General features: G+C 38.3%; 2 protein-coding genes and 1 pseudogene across 2 annotated transcripts; 2 read left to right on the top strand and 1 right to left on the bottom strand.

The window, feature by feature from the left end:
- Positions 1–6,566: 6,566 nt before the first annotated feature.
- LOC112186800 (cyclic dof factor 2) lies at positions 6,567–9,792 on the bottom strand. Its single transcript, XM_024325318.2, has 2 exons — positions 9,410–9,792; positions 6,567–8,309 (listed from the first exon to the last, which is right to left on the bottom strand). Exons 1-2 carry the CDS (start codon positions 9,644–9,646, stop codon positions 7,017–7,019), a joined length of 1,530 nt encoding a protein of 509 aa, XP_024181086.1. The 5' UTR covers positions 9,647–9,792; the 3' UTR covers positions 6,567–7,016.
- Positions 9,793–12,931: 3,139 nt separating this feature from the next.
- LOC112187864 (uncharacterized protein At5g19025) lies at positions 12,932–14,370 on the top strand. Its single transcript, XM_024326820.2, has one exon. The coding sequence runs from the start codon at positions 13,432–13,434 to the stop codon at positions 14,125–14,127; it is 696 nt and encodes a 231-aa protein (XP_024182588.1). The 5' UTR covers positions 12,932–13,431; the 3' UTR covers positions 14,128–14,370.
- Positions 14,371–17,053: 2,683 nt separating this feature from the next.
- Positions 17,054–19,183, top strand: LOC112185190 (annotated as a pseudogene).
- Positions 19,184–19,196: the final 13 nt, after the last annotated feature.

Here is a 19,196-nt window from a genome sequence, read left to right on the forward strand (position 1 = left end):
GAGAAATCATCTCCACAAGCTTACCGGATATGAACAACTATGAGCACCCAATGCTTTAGTAATGTCGAATCCAACCAGTTAATGAATTAAATTGGGCTCGCTCGCAATCACTTTTCGAAATTACAGTCGGAGAACCATGACAGGATCATTACAACATGACCTGCCCTAATGCCAGTGCAAAAGGGGCATGATCGCGGAACCTCAGACAGTATCTACTGTGCAGGCTGCAGCTAGCATAAACTACAATGTGAAGATCCAAGTGAGCTACTAAGTGAAATATATAATAATTGTAGATAAGCCATTGCACGTCTGCACTTGGCTTGTGGGCTATGGCATTGTCTCCTTTTCTTTTTTTGTTTTTCACTCCTAATTCTTCCATGCATTCACTACTGGGTTGAATTCTGGGATCACACCTCAAAGTAAAGTCAAATGGTACCTCATGGGATAGAGTCAAATATTTTTATATTGGCCATCACTATCACACAGTCACACTTAACATTCAATTCCTTCTCATTGTTATCGGATTAGATTAGTGTCAAATCTAATCCAAAGCCAATAGATTGCATAGCTGTCATCGAAAAAAACAAAAAAAAGATTGCATAGTTGATATAATCAAGCCTTCTGTAATTTCTGAAATAGCAGTGTCATAATCACACATCCAATAAAAAGAACATTGAAAATAAACATTCAGCGCTGAACAAAGCTAAACATATTAAAGTTGACAGATTGGGAACTATGAATTGAACTAAGATGTTATAATAATCATGAACTACACTGCAAACAAAAATACATTCATGGTGATCATCACATGAGTTTATTTCTAGCAACAAATTGTTGATAATGATGATCTTAGTTGGGCTGAGGAGGAGGGGTGAAGAGGTTCCCTGTTCTTGGGTTCACATTTGGCTCTGGATCTGGATAGTCCATCACTTCATACAGCTTCCTTACACTTGGATCAATTTCCTGGTAAACAAGCACAAAATTGTTCATTTGCCCAAAACACCAAACTAAATACCAAAAGAAAAAGAAAAATATAGGGAACAAGATAATCAAACCTCTGTTTGGAATGAAGAGTCCTCATGCTGATCACCTCTCTCAATCAAGTTTCTCCCAAATCCTAAACAAAATGTTACGCCACCAATCAAAATTGGTCCTTTGAACTGGAAAAACATGAAACTGGTGCAATAACTGGTAAGTGTTGGTAATACCTTGAGAGAAAAAGAGAGCCAGAAAGCATGAAACTGTGAGAACTCTGAGAAACCAAGGCCGACCCATCATTTCTGGCACTGTTCTGAGAAATGGGTAGCTCTCAGAATTGTGAAAATCTTCTGGGTTTTGATGGAATTCGTGAACTGAGAGAGGTAGAGAGAAAAAGTTCTCGACTTTCGAACTAACCGCCTTAAAGTTTTCAGATCTGACAAAGACTCCAAGAGGCTCTCAAGTACACAAAAAATGTAACAGAATCCTGCTGTAAAGAGATAAAAGTGTCAAGATGTTTGATTTTTTCAAGGATTCTATTTGTACTCAACCTGTCTTTCCACTACAGAGTACAGATCAATTATAGGGTTTCAGCTTTCAGAGAAATAATAGAAGAAAGATGAGATTATATAAGGAATAGAAATAGGGTAACGCCTAATTTCGATGATTGTGATAAGAGAGTATTTAATATCCCCCATCTGCTACCTATATTTCTAAATGGGAAAATGATCATTTACCTAATTTTAGGCTAAAAATTGCCCACTTGCTCCACCAACTGTTTTTTAACCCCATTTACCCAAAACACTCTAAGGGATTATTTCCCATTTACCCAATTAATTCTTTTTCCTTTTTTTTTGAGACTTTTTTGCCCTCTCCTTCTTTCTCACTTAGAGAGAGAAGTCATCATCCACCTTGATGTGCTCCGGTGACAAGTGGCCGGCGCGGTCTCCGGCGACCGGCGACCGGACTCTGGCAAACGGTGACCGGGTTCCGGCGACCGGTGACCGGAATCCGGCTATTATTGCCCCCCAGTAATCATATTACTGCCCCCCAGTAATCATATTACTGCCCCCCAGTAATTATATTATTGCCTCCCAAAAATCATATTATTGCCGTCCAGTGAATTGTATGAACTCCAAAAACCAAAATGAATACACTACAGGAACAATTGATCAATTTGTAATCATATTACTGCCCTCCAGTAATCATATTACTGCCTCCCAATACAAAGTCCAATGTCTCTACTGCCTCCCAATAGACCACAAAAAATGCACATTTTTGTAGGATTCACAGATAATTTGACTTTAATACACAGAAAACAACATGTAACTTATCAAAACACCACACTATAGTGATCCCTGTCCCCCGTATCAAAGTCTACTGGGGGCCAATAATGTGTCTACTGCCCCCCAGTAGACCATCAAAATTAAAAAAAAAAAAAAAAAAATTCTCGACGTCCTACCCACCAGATCGTCCTTCGTCTCCGCCAGCCCATAAGTAACTGCAGCACCGCCTCCCCTTCACCGGAGTCATCTGCAGCACCGATCCCAACCGCCTGCATTCCGGCTTCCGATCCAGCCTCCTCACCGGAGCCTCCCAGACTTTGATCTAGCTTTTAAGACCTTGGCGCTGACGTGGCGGGCGAGGTCGCGGATCTTGGAGGGTGAAGGTGAATCGGAGGATGGAGATGGTGAATCGGAATCTGGCTGGGGAGAACGAGTTGGTGAAGAGGAAGAAGCAGTGAGTTGGAGTAGGAGGAAGGCGAGGAAGAAGAAGCGGAGGTCGCAGACTCAGAGATCGCCGACGACAGTGGCCGGTGGGTCCGATTCGAATTCCGACGAGGGCTTTCCAGAAGCAAGGGGAGGAGAGAGGTTGATGGGAGTCGAGAGAGAGAGAGAGAGTATGAGGGCAATATTGTCCATAGATTCTAGATTGGGTAAATTGGGTTAAATAACTCTTGGTGGAGTAAGTGGGCAATTTTTTATCTAAAATTGGGTAAGTGGTCACGGCCCCTTTCTAAATTTTGTCTCTCAAAATTTTTTTTTCTTCTAAATATAGGGAAAATAACATTAAAATATAATAATATAGGCAATGCATGGTTACTCATTTTGATGCAAGCTAATGCCAGATGGATGAAGATCGATAACGGCACTAGTTAACTCGGAGCCTCGAAGGTGTGCTAAAAAAAAAGTTATTAACTTTAAAGCTCGAAAATTTCATATTATTATGCTCCGAAATATTAAGTTTCATAACCGAAAATTTAACAAAAAACTTCACCTAGCAGTTAGCACTACTAGTTCTCGGTAAAGTTGATATCAATGAGGCAGGAGGAAACAATAGCAATCAATAAGTTCCTAGCAACCTGGAAAATATTTTGGGATTACTACTACCACAATCTTTTTTAAGTCCAAATAAACCCGTCATTTTCATGATAGGTATTATCTCAAATCAATAGACTAATTAAACTTTGGTGAATCCCAGACACCTGAGAGTTGACTTCTTTTTTTCATGGAAGTTGACTTCATTTTTTTGTCATTGTTAATTTGATGTCGGTGGGGGAAACATCGCAATCAAGTTAGATGACATAAAATTAGTACCTAATTAGTGAAGTAGAAAGTGATTTTTGGATTCTTGACAATAATGACACTCTCCACCCTAGCCCATCTCTGATATCAGTGTGATTTGAATCTGTGACCTCTACATTGTTAGTTAAGCTAGCTAACCAACAGGTCACGGCTCACCAATAAATAAAACAGAAAGTGATAGTAGACTATCTAGCAACTAATCAATAATTTTAAAGAGAATAAAAATCACTAATTGCACTTATATGTAGTGACTGCATGTGGATTACGATCATAAATCTCTTCCAGTTCGTGCACGCACGTTCGATTAAGTAATCCCCCAAGTACCTTAATGTTCTTTGCTTTTCTTTTTGTTTAAACAAGCTTTTACCATGGATTGTATAATCCTAATGCTAATCAAACTCTGTGCACATAGTAAACAAGGCTTCACGATTGGCTTTTCCCATTAATGACCCAGCTTTGTGTTTCTTGCTTTTCAGGCAAAGTGAAGCTTCCCATTTCGATCCCCCCATGAATCTGCTTCATGCTATTTGTTTATTCCTGGTTCATTAGCCTTGTTTTATTCATTTTCATTTTTATAATGCATATGATCGATGCACCTGACGCTCATTTAGTGAAGAACTGATTAGGAAAATGCAGAATGAAACCCTTTATTTTCTACCTCATCATAGTTGAGCTAAATGGGTGGCCATGGCCTGGTACTTATAAACTAGAATTTTTCTTTCAGTACCATATAAAATATAAAGCTGTCTGTTAGTTCATAGTTCATACTACTAATCAATATTTCTCTGGTTTACTAATTGATAGAAGGACATACAATATTCAAGGGAGGAGGGGACAAGCAAATTAAGAGGTAGAAGTCCTTTTGAATCAATTAACAGTAATTAGTTAAGGATTAACTTACTGTTTACACCTTAATGACTTGGAAAGAACCAGGCACGATGAGTTGACTTTGCAATTCCCAATCCCAATGGTTTGTAGCTCTAATCTGTAAACAAAACAATGTATTATAATTATAATGTGAAAGTGTGCCAAACCAGAAACTGGTTTACTAATTATTATATATATAGAGAGCCTTTCAGGTCTCCTGCTTAACTAGTAGTTGCTTTAATTATCTTAAGAACCAGGAAAGATGGAATCCTAATAGCTAGAAGCTTCTTTAACATTTGGCTAACCCATTTTAGACAAACATGAGTAAAGGTAAGAGGAAGATCAAGTCGTTACTAGTATTACTCTCACACACAGGAGAATCCATTTGTACCAAAACAAGATAGGGCTATATATCCTCTAAAATTTTTAAGAGAAATGAACTTGAATTTGTATCAAACTAACATTCGATAAATTTAGCTGTGATGTTTAATTGATATCAGAAAATTATACTAGCCACTAGAAGGAAGTGGCTATTATCAACTCTTCATATATGATGAATTTTGACCCCATAACAATAACTCACTCTTCATAATTTGAAATATCATTTTATGAACTCCTTACAAACTGTTGTTAACGTATAGATTTTTACCTTTTATTTTCCGTTTTCACATTGAGAATAAATAGATAGTTTATTTTTAATATTAGTACATTAATAAATAGAGTCTTAGTAACAACTTAAAAGAAATTAGAGCTTTAGTGAGACATTAATAGCTAAGATGATGTCATGTAACATGAAGCATTAATACATCAAGCTCATTAATATAAAAGTGTGCCTTTTTTATTTTATTTTTTATGAGTTTTGTCGACTACTTGTTCACAATGAACAAGTACATATCTTTTTATTTTCTTGTTAAATTTTACCTATATATAAGTCATTCATCCAAATGATATTGTCTATATATACACACATACACACACACAAACTTTTAGGGCTCATTCAGTTGAGGATCATGTGCTGATGTACGCCTAGACTTAATCCACCTTAACCTAGAACCGGCTCTGCTTACCATGCCATTAGATTAAGAAACAAAGAACATTGAAGGAGAACCACATTCATTGGGTACTTTGAATCAAAATCATGCAATTCAGATATATAGCTAGGTAGATAACTGTTGAGAGGCCAGAATTTAACAATGCATGTCTTCAATGAACTCCACCTCTTTATGTAGATTATAATAATTATATTGCCTTAAATTGACCCTCAACTTCAACCTAGAAAATCTTTATACAATCAATAGACAACAACCTTGTAAAATGACAATGAAAATTCGAAAGGGAGAGGAAGCAAAATGGTTCAACAGCACCACATGCAATCGGGTCCCCAAGCCAAAACCATCCCAAGCCATCCAAGCATTTGTGGTCAACCTTTCACCAAAATAACCAAAAAGTATCCTACACTTTTATGTCTCTTTCATTCTTGGCCTAAAACCTCTTTACTCTTTACAGTCACATACGTGTTAGTTTGATTTCGACAATTATATAAACGTCAATATGGTTTGCAGGTTATTCATGAACTCAGTTTTCCTTTCCCAGCATGCATAAGTTGTGGTATGTAGAATAAAAAAAGTGCAACTTTCTTTTGCATTTGAAAAGATCTTCTCTTTTTATCCAAAAAAAAAGAAAAAGAGATCTTCTTTTGAGCTGGGTGCATGCTTCAATCTTCTAAGAGAGAAAGCAAATAGTAAATGGAAAAAAAGGGGAAGGATGAAAGGGGAAAGGGGAAAGGGGAAAGGGGAAAGGGGAAACTTTAAGATCGACTTTCCAGCTTTTAGTGCTCTGGTTTTGGTTTGAATTTCCGTCTAATGGAGAAAGGGAACATGTACTTTCCCTGGTCTCGATTCAATTCATAGCCATCTGATTTGGTGTCCCTCCAGTCTTTTTCAACCTCTAAATTTTAGCCAACAACTGGATCCATCCCCAGCAGCCTCTTTCTCTTTCACACTCAAGTGGATATACGTAAATCTATAAAAGCTTTTAGTTTTCCTTTCAATTGTATTCAAGCCGAGATAAATGCCGTACCAGACTCTGCCGAACTCATTGAAAGATTCTGAAAAATTCCACCATTATGCTACCAAATAGTGGATTTAGCTCTAACTAGAAACATAAATAAACAGGAAGTCTCATTTAAAATCCCCAAATTATTTAAGTACATTTGGGATTTTGCTACACAAACCCGATCTGTTCTAGTTCTAGTTCTCACTATTACTTTTACAGGTAAATATATGTACACCAACTCAGCAATCCATCTAACTGAAAACAAATTGCAAATGTTCATTATAGCACTCAGAGGGAAAAATAAGTGGCTATTTCAGCTAAAGTAAGATGGCTCACAGCTCCAAGACACAAGGCTGGGGAATCCTCCTACCCTCTCCCACCATTGACAGCTTCGGCATTTGGATGGGTTTCCCACGTGTAGAGAGGTGGTGTCATTTTGTGAGGAGCAGTTGAACATCGCTGAATTGTCTGCGCCACTTGAAACAAAGACAACTGCTAATCTTGAGCTCCTAAATCCTAAACTTACCATATTCATGAGCTCTCTTGGAACTTGAGTGACCTAGATAATGCAGCTGGATTGGCTTGTAAGACCGGAGAGGCTTCTGCTATGTGATTCTTTTCATCACCCTTCGACCGGAAGGCCTTAAAGAGTCCCCCACTGCTAATCGAATCAGCTTTATCGTTCTTAATCCCCAATGTTGCCCATATAGAGCTTCTTGCTGCTTCTCCTGGGTCATCAATCCTCAATGTTTTCGGAATCCAAAGGCATCTCTCGGCCTTCTTTTCTTTTGTTGTCTCCTCTTCCTCAGAGCTGGTTTGTTTCAGAGGGTTCTCATCCCTTGAATGTTTCCCCAAAGTCGGAGAGTTAGAACCAGAACTTGGAGCAGTTTGGTTTGGAGATGATGGCTGAGGAAGCCAAGGCATGTTCCAAGTGCCTTGTACAGCACAACCCCAATAAGCGGCTGCAGGGTAAAAGGGCATAGGATACCCTGGAGGGCAGAAAGCAGGTGGACTTACTGGAGAGCTCCATTGAGCAGGGTTCCACGGGTAAGGCCAAGGAGCACCAGGAAAGCATGGTATTTGAGGCGGGAAGCCAGGATAATTCTGCATAACTTGCTCTTGTGGCCCCGGTTTGGATGTCTCGTCCTTTGAATTTGAATCTGTGACCGTAGACCTATTCGAATGATCATCTCCATTTACTCCGCCCCCATAAGAAGCTGGAACAACTAATCCTTCTGATTTGTGAAATCCATTGGGAGTACGGTTCTGTAAGTTCTTATCAGCAAGCTGAAGAACAGAGGTCATTGACTCGCAAAGGGGCGTGTCTGAGCAAAATGTCAGGACAGTGCCATTAGATTGTACTGAAGGATGGTGAACATCAGGTCGAGTATTCGGGTGAGCTTCAGAGACAGTTATGTGGCGATACTGAGAAGGGGTATTCTTATTCTTACGACGACCAGCACCCACTGGCACATTTCTCATAGTCCCACCAGCTGTCCAATATCTCTGGCAGTTTTTGCAGAAGTGCCTGGGTTGGTTGACATTGTAGTTGTTGTAGTAACAGAACTTGGTGTCCATGCTATTACAGCGGGGGCATGGAATAATTTTGTCTGGCTTCTTCAGGGTCTTTTCTTGTGAATTACTTGTCTCGCTCTGTTCTTCTTCGGCCTTCAAAGTTTTGAGTGCAGCAGTCTCCTTGTCAACGGGTGCTTTAGGACTTTCACCTATTCTTGATGCTGCGTCTGGATTCATCAACTCTTTAGAAGATAAAGGTAGGACTTCATCTCCCTCTTTATTCTGAATTGCTTTTTCTCCCAATGTGTCCTGATGAGAAATTCAATCGACCAATGAGTTTCAAATTATTGTTCCTAAAGTATAAACTTCCCACAATTCCATTCACCCTTTCTTATCATTAAAACACAAACAAATAGTCTGAAACTAAACTGAATGATCCACTAGACTCTAGGTTTCATAGCTATGTTAAATCCAACTCTCCATTTTGAACTTTTTGCCTTCGTTCCAAACCATATTCAGTCAATTTTGAGATAAGGAGTCAAGGACATATTTAGGAAAGAGTTGATATTCCTAGTTCTACCGACACTAATCAATAATGTGAAGTAACCGAAACCAATATCTTGTAAACCACTCATGTTAAGAACTACACACTTTTAGCTATGACCTCAGGATGAGTGGAAAGAAATAGCACAAAAGAATACAGTGAAACCCAGGGAGGACTCAACAAGTAAACATCGTAGCAATCTGTGTAGCCAGTTCAAGAATTTGAAGCCACTATGCAGAAACAGACAGTGAAATAGCACTCGAAATTCATCATCATCATCATCCAAGTTTTCAGAGAATGCAGGGCTAAATCTAGAGATAACTAACACAAGTCAAAGATCAGTCCAAAAGTACAAAGGTAACAGGGTAGGATTAGAAAACTGATAAACTTGTTGGAATAGCCAACATAACCCAACCCGAAGCTATCAAAACCCGAAAGGAAATCCACTCATAAAAGCTCAACTAACTTTCCTGGGAATGAAATAGCAAATTTTTCAAACGAACTACAAAAGCTGCTTGCTTGAAAGTTGAATCATCAGTAGCAAAGCAAAGAAAAACAGAAAGAAACAAATTTGGTTGAATCATCTTAACCCATCAAGATAAACCCCTGAAATTTTCCTCACAAGCAATAAAAAAATCAATACCTAATACAAAACTTGGATTCTCAAAAGAACAAGAACCCGTATTAAACACCCAAATCAAATCCTCCAAAAACACATCCAAAGATGCAATCTTTATAAACAAAAAACCACCCAGAGCTGAAATCAATCCCACAAAATCAATCAAAACCCAGAAACCAAGCCCAACCCCCATTTCAATAGCTCTTTCCCGGAAAACAAAAGTCCGGCTACCCAAAAAGCTCATACCTTATTGACCTCTTTCTCTTCTTCACCGTCTTTATTATCATTGACTTCTCCTCCTCCTCCTCCAGGCGAGGACGAGTTGGACGAAGACGAAACACGGTCAGCATCCGAACCCGGATCCGGAGCCGCGACGACTTCCTCTGCCGCCGGGACGGTGGATTCACTCAGCAACGGCGGGACCTCCGTCAGCGGAATCGTCTTCCCGAAAAGCTTGATCGCCGGGTCCCTCCCCTCCGACATTTTCGGTGCTACTAAAAAACTCCTCTCTCCCTTTTTTTCCTCCTCCTCCTCCTTTTTATTCTTTTTGACAACAAAAATCAAAATTCTCAGAGAGAGAAAAAGAGATCTGACACGTTGCTTTTCTGCCTCTTTGATTGAAAACTGTGTTTTTTTTTTTTTTGTTGGAAAGAGGAGGTGGTGGTGTGACACGTCATCCGGGGAGGGAGATTGTGAGCCACAAGTTGTGCTTGTGGCCTCGGAAAGATTTTTGATTCTGTTTTTCTGTGCTTCCCTTTTGCCTCCCCCGGTCGGGGCATTTTAGACTTTTAGTCACGTCAAGGATTTTGGGACCCTTTTTCCACATTATAAGTCGTCGATAATCCTAGTCAGCGTCTTTACCCTTTTACGTTCAGGATAGCCCGAAGATAGCGCCAGTTCCTCGGCTGCTACATCACAGCTCGCGTCACTCGATCTATGGAAAAATTGATTACCGACGAGTTAGAGTAATTTGGTTTCGTATAAATCTGAAAATGTAAAGGCGAATTATGAAAAATGATATTTATGAATTAGATAATATATTGGTTGTTTCGGTTATTCTCATATCGAGTCATGATAGTTTTTGTAGTTTATATGTATAAAGCGCTTGAATTTTTATTGTGTACTATGCACATGTTGTACAAAAACACATATAAAACAATGGACGTGAAGATGTTATTAGGTGAATATTCATAGTCAAATTATTTAACTTACGTGTCGAAATTGAATTCGTAATAGAATGCAGTACAAATCTACCTATCTAAGCAATGCTTTATAGGTACACGTAGGCCAAGTTGTTATAGAGAAAATAAATTGTGCAATGTGTAAGGAATCATCTGACATTGAGTCACCACCAAGAAAAAATCAACAGTGAACAAGTAATACAATAGTGAAATCAGTCGTTTCGTATTGATAAGTCGTACACTTTAGTGATTCTATAAGTTTTTAGCTTTAGGTTAAAATATATACTCATCTACATATAAATTTATATTTGTTGTATATTTGTTCGGAGGATAACCTATGAATCTATGATAATAAAATGTTTAGTGTTAAATTTTAAGTTTTAACAAACAAAAAAACTAATATAAAAACATTAGCGTGGAAAAACAGGTTACATAGGTATATTAGAAAATAAGATAAAGTAATCAGACGAGGAAAAAGTAGATGAAAAAGCGCCACGTCAAACGTAGAGCGCCCCACCTAGAAAGTAGTAAAATGTTCGATTACATAGGGTCGCTAATAAAGAATTAGCATAAAAACAGTACCCTGATTTTTTATTTATTTTTTTGGATCGGAAAGTACCCTGATTTTATTTGATAAAATAGTTTTATATACAAAAGCCCAAAACACCAGAGAAGCCCATAATAGTATATTAAACTCATGAAGCCCAATTAATGGATCACATATTGGGGTTCCATCCATGAGATATAAATTAGCCAGAATAAAATAGCCCATTTATACATAATGAATAGTGATTTAATAGTACAGAGTACAGACTACAGACAGTAGTTGGAGTCGGAGGCTCTCCTAGGGTTCTCTCCTCTCTGGTCACTCTGGAGAAGAGATTGAGTTGGAATTAACAAATTATGACCTATCGGCTTGCTTAGTGAGTATAAAAGAAGGAAAACTTTATGATTCATGAGCTTCTTGGCTTATACCAACACAATCGTAACATCTTCTTGGCTAAATTCGATGTGTATTTTTATCGTTGTTATGGATCATTTGTGTTCTCCAGATAGTTAAGTGCTATTGTGCCAGAATTTATGGTCAAATTTCATGTTATTATATTTAAACTTTAGATGAAACTATAGATTGAATATGCAGTGCTTTTAGTTTTATTTCACAACCGCACTTATTTTTAAAATACGACAAACACTACTTTTTTTTAGAAACACAACATTTCCATACCAAATCCGAAATTCGTATCTATACAGTCATCATGTTCACGCTAGCACTTTCACTTGTTTCCTAACGCATCATCTATCGTTATGCACCATTACGTTTGACTTGATTGGTGCCATGACTTGAGCACTAGAGAAAATTTTTAAGGCCAACACGGCTCGTCAATTGATTTGGTTGAAAAATATGGCAATGACTTGCATTGTGGTTCATGAAAACCTCAGATATTCTTTGGGCATTTCTATTTCACCACATATAAGAGATTGCCTAACGCGTAAAATGCTATAATGTCAAAATTCCGCATGAATTGTTTGCTTGTTTGGCATGATAATTTCCGTAGAAATAAGGCACCACCAAGTAGCTAGGTCTTCTTGAGTAGACAATTAAATCACTATCTTAATTGTTTGATCAAATTGACCAAACCCCACTAAATGGGTTAATTTTTTCTATTTCATATTACGTAAGCATCTAAAAATACATGACCAGAGACTTTTATTTATTAAATTATTAGTGGAACAGAAATTAATTTGTTCATGTATAAATGGAATAAAAGCAACGTGATCTCACGGTTTATGAGGATGTATCAAATTTGTACATTATAAACTCACAGGACTTTTATTTCTTATTAGAGCAACATAATTTGTGGTATTCATTTGTAGTTCACATATGTCAAGCATGCGTCTTACAAATATAGGTTATGTGGTCAAATATCAACCACTTTATTCAAGTGCAGATGGTGACAATATTTTAAATGCGCATATAAGCATATTCACGAGTTATATATTTATCGTATCAACTTATATCTAATCTGACTAATAATAGAATTACATGAGTTGATGACAATTATTAATGAGTTATGTTTTCTATATATATGAGTTATATATTGATTGTATCCACTTTTTTTTTCCTTCTTCTTTTCATCTAATGCCATAACATTCTGATATGATGATAAAACGAGTTATCAATAACGAAATTCACATTATTCGATGAATTATAAAAATGTCAGAACTTACAGTAAAAATTTATCTCACACACATATTATATTCTACATACTATAGTACAATCAAATAGAATTAACCAAAAGTTGTATAACTCAACAAGTTGACTCACCTAACTTGTTTGTTCAATTTAACTATCTTCTAGACTTTTTTCACCATCATATGTTTCATAAAAGATGAAATCTCAAACGACTTTTTTTTCCGCCATAATGGAAAGTTTTCCGCCATGTCATGCTTGTGTCACAATTTGACCAAAGTAGTAACCAAGAGGTAAGAGTTTCCATTTTACATATTTTTTTAAAAGAGTCAATTTTTCCAATTGAAGAAAGTGGGCGAAGCCCATAAAAATACCCCACAAAATCAAGAAACACATCATGAAGCCCATCATGGAAAAAGAGCCCACGCAATCCCGACTCTAACGTGTCGCTTGGAGTTCCCATAGCGTGTGTAAACAAACCGACGAAGGCTCTATCATCTCATCATCATCATCATATAGAGAAAGCAGTGTTGTTTAGTTCATGGACAAAATGAAGTGGTGATGACTCCTTCCTTGTCTTCTCCTCTTCTTCTTCTTCTTCTTCCTCTGCTTTTCTCCCAAGCCGGCCTCGCCTTCTTCCCACCCATTCCATCTTAATCCAATTCGTTTCTCTGCCCCGATTGATCGATCAAGTCTCTCAATTTGATTCGTCTGTTTGAACTTTTGGTATTGATTTCGATTTGTTTCCGCACCGACGGAGGTCCGATCCTCAGTTGCGATTGGAATTTCTTGTCCTTTTGAGTTTTGGGTCGATCTGATTTCGGGGTCTGATCTGAATTTTGCTGATTGGATTCGGTTGAACCAAAAAAAAAAACCTTTCTGGGTTTCAATCTGAAATGGTATATTTCCATAGCTCAATCTCGGTCTGCAACTCCGTTGACCAGAGCGCTCCCATGTCTGATTCGATGAGCTTGATCGACCCGGGTGTTAAATCTAAACAGACCAATCATGTACAGAGGAGCAGAAGGATGCCCAATTCTGCCAATTGCTCCAAAACCCAGGCCTGCGATCGATCTCGATCGGCTGTGATTGATGTAGTCTTGTTCATTGCTGTGATCGGCGCCTGTGGGTTTTTGATGTTTCCGTATGCGAAAATCATCTCCGTCAAGACGATCGAAATCGCTGGGATTGTTATGTATGTGATGAGGGAGGAGGTTTCTCATGCTCCCTTGGTGTATGGGTCAATGGGGCTCAGCATTTTGTGTGCCGCATTGGCTGCTTGGGCTCTGTTGGCCTGCACCAGTAGGAAATGTGGGAATCCCGATTGCAAAGGCCTGCGAAAAGCAGCCGAGTTTGACATTCAGCTGGAGACAGAGGAGTGTGTGAAGAATTCGGCTGCGTTAGGTAAGGATGGAGTCAAGAAGGGGCTGTTTGAATTGCCGAGGGATCACCACCGGGAGCTGGAGGCTGAGCTTAAGAAGATGGCACCGCCGAATGGGCGAGCAGTGCTCGTGTTTCGAGCAAGGTGTGGGTGTTCTGTTGGGAGATTGGAAGTTCCGGGGCCTCGGAGGATCAAAAAGATCAAGAAGTAGGAATAAATGGTTGATACGAAACCATAGGGAGCTAAGTTATGAACACAGGAGTAGCCATATTTGCAGACAAGAGTTGTCCTGCTGTTGACACTCTTTCTGCGCAATGTTGTCTTTAAATAAGCTAGCTCATGGAATAAGTTTTAAGGATTATATACCCTTGGTTTATAGTGGGGAATATATGACAATCCCTTATTTGATTTCCTTTTCCTTTTATGATTATATAAGTTTTTCTTTTGTTGATTATGGATTGTTCATTTGGTTCCCCACTGCTGCTGTTATTCGCTTCCTTTTCTATTTTATAGGTTATGATTCTTCTCTGAGGTGAGTATAGCTTCAATCATTTCTCCATATCCTGTGCACAGAAAGCTACTTGTTCTGTCCTGACCTTGACAGAGAAAGATGGATACTTGAATATCTGTTTCTTTGATTAGAGCATTTCTTTTAGTGGTTCAGTTATAGAGTTAGTGATCTGGGATGGTGATTAACATCCCAATGATTCCCTATATCTGTTATTGTTGAAGCTTACATCTTGCTTGGCTTTGTAAACTTATAAAAGCAGGAAACTTTTTCATTCTTGCTGATGACAGTAATCTGGGCACCTGGCTTTTACATAAAGAAGCTTTCCCAGTTTGATAAGTGGGAACTGATGAGGCAAACTCAAATTTGATTCCAAAAGGAACAAACATGGGATCGGACTGGTATGATATGCTTTGTCTACTCATATTTGCACCACACTGCATTGTTTTACTTATCTTGCTTGATCCAAGTAATTTAATTTGGTTCAGATTAGCTAATTGATATGATATGATAATACAAATTTCCTAGGTTACACCGGAAGGTGCTAATGCTCAAATGTTTCGAATAAGATTGACTTTATATAAAGCAACCAATCTTATAGTTAAGCTAGTATTATGTATAGAAGTATTATGTATAGAATAATGAACTCAACTTACTAACTAAATGGCAAGTTTAGGAATTTAGTGAGCGTTTCCCATGTAGTTTTATCCAGATCCCAAGGCAGAGTTTTAGATGGTGCTATGAAGAGTGTTAACGTCTCCAAGTAATGACACCAAGTTTCTGTTCTTAATTTCCTGGCAGTCATTAGATGCATACTAGAATTCCAGTGATCGACATTGTGACCCTATTCTGAGCTTTTCGCTTGAATACATTTCTATGATTTATTATGCTAGTAATAGGGGACTGGATTCTCTATCATCTCCCTGGTTTTCAAAAGCAAGATTGAGCCTTTTCATTTTCTACTCTTGCGATTATTCATCTCCTTGTAGTGATAAGGAGTTTCATCTTTGAAAACCCTCCCATGCAATCGTTTGGTTATCACATTTCAGACGAAGATTTTCTTGTTCCTCTTCTGGTTCACTTCACCTGCACATATGGTTGGGTGGTTTGATGTGTTTATGGAGGTAAAAATTCATTAGTCCAAAAGTATGTGTTCAAATGATTACATATTTAGAATGTAGAGGTTAACAATAGCTTCTCTGGATTCTAGATGTACTTGTTCTACCTAAAAAATCTTACGGTTCAGAAATCAGAACACTCGTAGGTAGAGTACTCTTGAACCTTGCTTTCTGTTAAGGCTGCCTTTTTATATGTTGACGCATCTCCCTTTAATCTTGAATTAACTTATGGATGGCATGGTTGGTAGGAATAGAATAAGCCCTTTTAGAGCCTCTGTGCTGCTTACAAGCTGAGATCTGGCATTGGTATGGTTAGTATGATACATCTTTGGGGACTTAGATTTGCTGATTGTATTTTGTGTTACTCGTGGCCCTTTATTTAGAGGATGGTTCATGTTGACGTGGGGAACTATCCATTCTTTGATCGATTGGGATGTTAGTTGTAGTGTACAACACATCTGGAATTGATCGAATCAGTGAAGGTCCGGCCATCTTCTTTAGTTTCTGCTTCACTTTCTTTTCTCCAAAGAGAAAAAGGATGATGAAAATGTTTCCAAGTCCCAATCATTCAGTTTAGATTCATGTTGGCCGGAAATTGCAATAAGAATCTCACTTTCCACGAGCAAAATATTGCAAGTACATGAATGTTTTATAATTTTCATTTAGTATGATGGGGTCAAAGCTTAATAGGAACAAAAGAGAAGCAAGCATGGATGACCGTGATCCAAGAAATGGGCCACATGGCAATAACATCATTAGGAAAAAGTTTTAAATAGGGTCACAAAAGAAGAGAAGTCTCTAAAATAATTTGGAGCTGAATTCAACGAATCACGAATTTGTGACTTCTCCACTCAAATTTTAATAAGAGACGATTAAAGAGTCGGCAATCGCCAAATTTTAATGAGTTTGGTTATTGCCTTTGAATTAAAGAAATGGTGGCATGTTTGTTGTCAAGCTTAAATGGTCACAAAAGAAGAAAAGTCTTTAAAATAATTTGGAGTTGAATTCAACGAATCACGAATTTGTGATTTCCCGACTCAAATTTTAATAAGAGACGATTAAAGAGTTGGCAATCGCCAAATTTTAATGAGTTTGGTTATTGCCTTCGAATTAAAGAAATGGTGGCATGTTTGTTGTCAAGCTTAAATGCTTCAAGAAATTTGAAAGCTAATGTTTTATTCCAATCAAAATCTACAATAACTATTGCTTTTATGTTTGATTAAGATTGGCATTAGCGTACGTATCTCCCTAGCTTAGATAAATTAATTTTATTTTTGCCTTAAAAATTTTCTTGAAAGATACTAGTGTATTTATTGTTGTGAAACGAAGAAAAATTCTTCTATGCATCAAAGTGAACTAGCAAATCCAACTGATCTCAACCGTTGATATTTATAGATAGTTCTTCTTAATAAAAAAAATGTACTTAATGTAATCCACCAATCTTATTGGTACAATTACATCTCAGTACACTGAATACTCTGATTCATTGTATGATTTTAGGTGAGTCTCATAGTCCTTGTTCTTTTGGTCAAAACACTTTGGTTCCGTTTGGATCTACCTAATACTAAATAAGTAAATATATTGCCAAAATTAGTAGGTACCGCCACCTGTCACCTGTCTGATTAGCCTGCGCAGATATTTCAGAAACTACCACCTCCTAAACAGAAATTTGAAGTGACCCACCACCCACATCGGCTTCTTCTCCGGCGGAAATCCCAATGCTGATTCTCACCGATAACCCAACAGCCTCTTCCAACCCCACACTTCCCTTTACACCATGACCATGATTCCCCCTCCACTCTCAGCCATCTCACGACGTCGTTTCAACTCATCCTCGTAAACTCCCAAAACCAGACACAGACACAAGACCAAGGTACCATCTTTTCTCAGCCCCACTGTTTGATCCCACAACCATGGAGGCTCCTCTGTTAAGGTACCAAAGCTTAGCGTTGGACCAGATTCAATGTAGCATTAGCTTCCCTTGTCATTCTCAGATTCTAAGTTTTCCAAGCAGAGATCTTTGTTTTCTGGCTACTGTTTTTCCCTTAATAGCCCAAAATGGAGGAACCCATTTTCCCAAATTAGGTGTTGTTCATATGTGGAGCAACAGCTGAAGCCCCGGCCCAGGCCCATACCCGCCAAAACTGAGGTTAAGGAGGAACCAAAGGTCGCACCTTTGGAACCAGAAGAGGCCCAGATTGCAGTACCCAGTTCTGGGATTTGTAGTCAGATTAAGAAGTTGGTTTGTATAAGAGGTATAGGGAAGCACTTGAAATGTTTGAGTTTTTGGAATCTAGAGGTGGGTATGAAGTGGGTAGTAGTACTTATGATGCTTTAGTGAGTGCTTGTATTAGCTTGAAATCAATTGGAGGAGTGAAGAGGGTGTTAGGTTATATGATTGGTAATGGGTTTGAGTTGGATCAGTCTATGAGGACCAGGGTTTTGCTTATGCACGTGAAATGTGGGATGATGATTGATACACGCCACCTGTTTGAGGAAATGCCTGAGAGAAATTTGGTTTAGTGGAACACGATCATTGGGGGTCTTGTGGATTGTGGAGAGTTCATGGAGGCGTTTGGGTTGTTTTTGGATATGTGGGAGGAGTTTTCTGATTAGGAGTCGAGGATATTTGCCACAATCTTCGGCTGGGTTGGGACTCATTTTTGCAGGGAGACAGTTTCATTCGTGTTGTGTGAAGATGCTCACTGTCTTGTGAGTGGATTGATATATATAGCCAGTGTGGGAGCATTGAAGATGCTCACTGTGTTTTTGATGAGATGTCGACGAAGACAATTGTAGGATGGAATACGATCATAGTGGGTTATGCACTTCATGGTTACAGCGAGGAGGCTTTGAGTATGTACTATGATATGTGTGATTCTGGTGTGCCGATGGACCATTTTACTTTTTCCATGACCATAAGAACCTGTGCAAGGTTGGCTTCGTTAGAACATGCGAAGCAAGCTCATGCAGGTCTATTTCATTATAGTTTTGGGTTAGACATAGTGGCAAACACATCGCTGGTGGAATTCTATAGCAAATGGGAAGGATAGAAGATGCTCGTCATGTTTTTGATCAGATGCCTAACAACATCATATCTTGGAATGCCTTGATTGTTGGATATGGTAACCGTGGTTGGGGTGATGAGGCTGTTGAGATGTTTGAGAAGATGCTTCAGGCAGGAATGATACCCAACCATGTTACATTTCTTGTTGTCTTTGTCTGCTTGCCGTTGTTCAGGTTTATCAGAACGTGGATGGGAGATTTTTGAATCAATGAGCAGGGACTACAAGATTAAGCCCTCAGCTATGCATTATGCTTGTATGATTGAATTGCTAGGACAAGATGAAGAAGTGAGATCTATATATTCACAAATATAATGCAGAAGATGAAAAATGAAGAATTGGATTAAATGACACTTAATCAATGATGATTCTCTAAATACTGAAATCTTTCCTATAAGTCTATAACTAAATGGAGTAACAAAGAACTTGATTAAATAATAAGCAACCACAGAGAGCAGACATAATGAGTGGTGAAAACAGATGGTGTCAAATGTCAAAATGTATCATGCAATCTGATATCCTGACTCATCGCAGCATATTCTGGAAAGGCACCTTTTCCAGAAAATATCAAGCCAATGTTACTGAACAG

The sequence above is a fragment of the Rosa chinensis genome, chromosome 2 (assembly GCF_002994745.2).
Source record: "Rosa chinensis cultivar Old Blush chromosome 2, RchiOBHm-V2, whole genome shotgun sequence".
Lineage (NCBI taxonomy): Eukaryota > Viridiplantae > Streptophyta > Magnoliopsida > Rosales > Rosaceae > Rosa > Rosa chinensis.

Coding starts and splice junctions, on each gene's coding strand:
- LOC112186800 (XM_024325318.2), bottom strand. CDS start 9,646: ATGTCGGAGGGGAGGGACCCGGCGATCAAGCTTTTCGGGAAGACGATT. Junction 8,310..9,409: donor AAGAGAAAGAGGTCAATAAG/GTATGAGCTTTT, acceptor ATTTCTCATCAG/GACACATTGGGAGAAAAAGC.
- LOC112187864 (XM_024326820.2), top strand. CDS start 13,432: ATGGTATATTTCCATAGCTCAATCTCGGTCTGCAACTCCGTTGACCAG.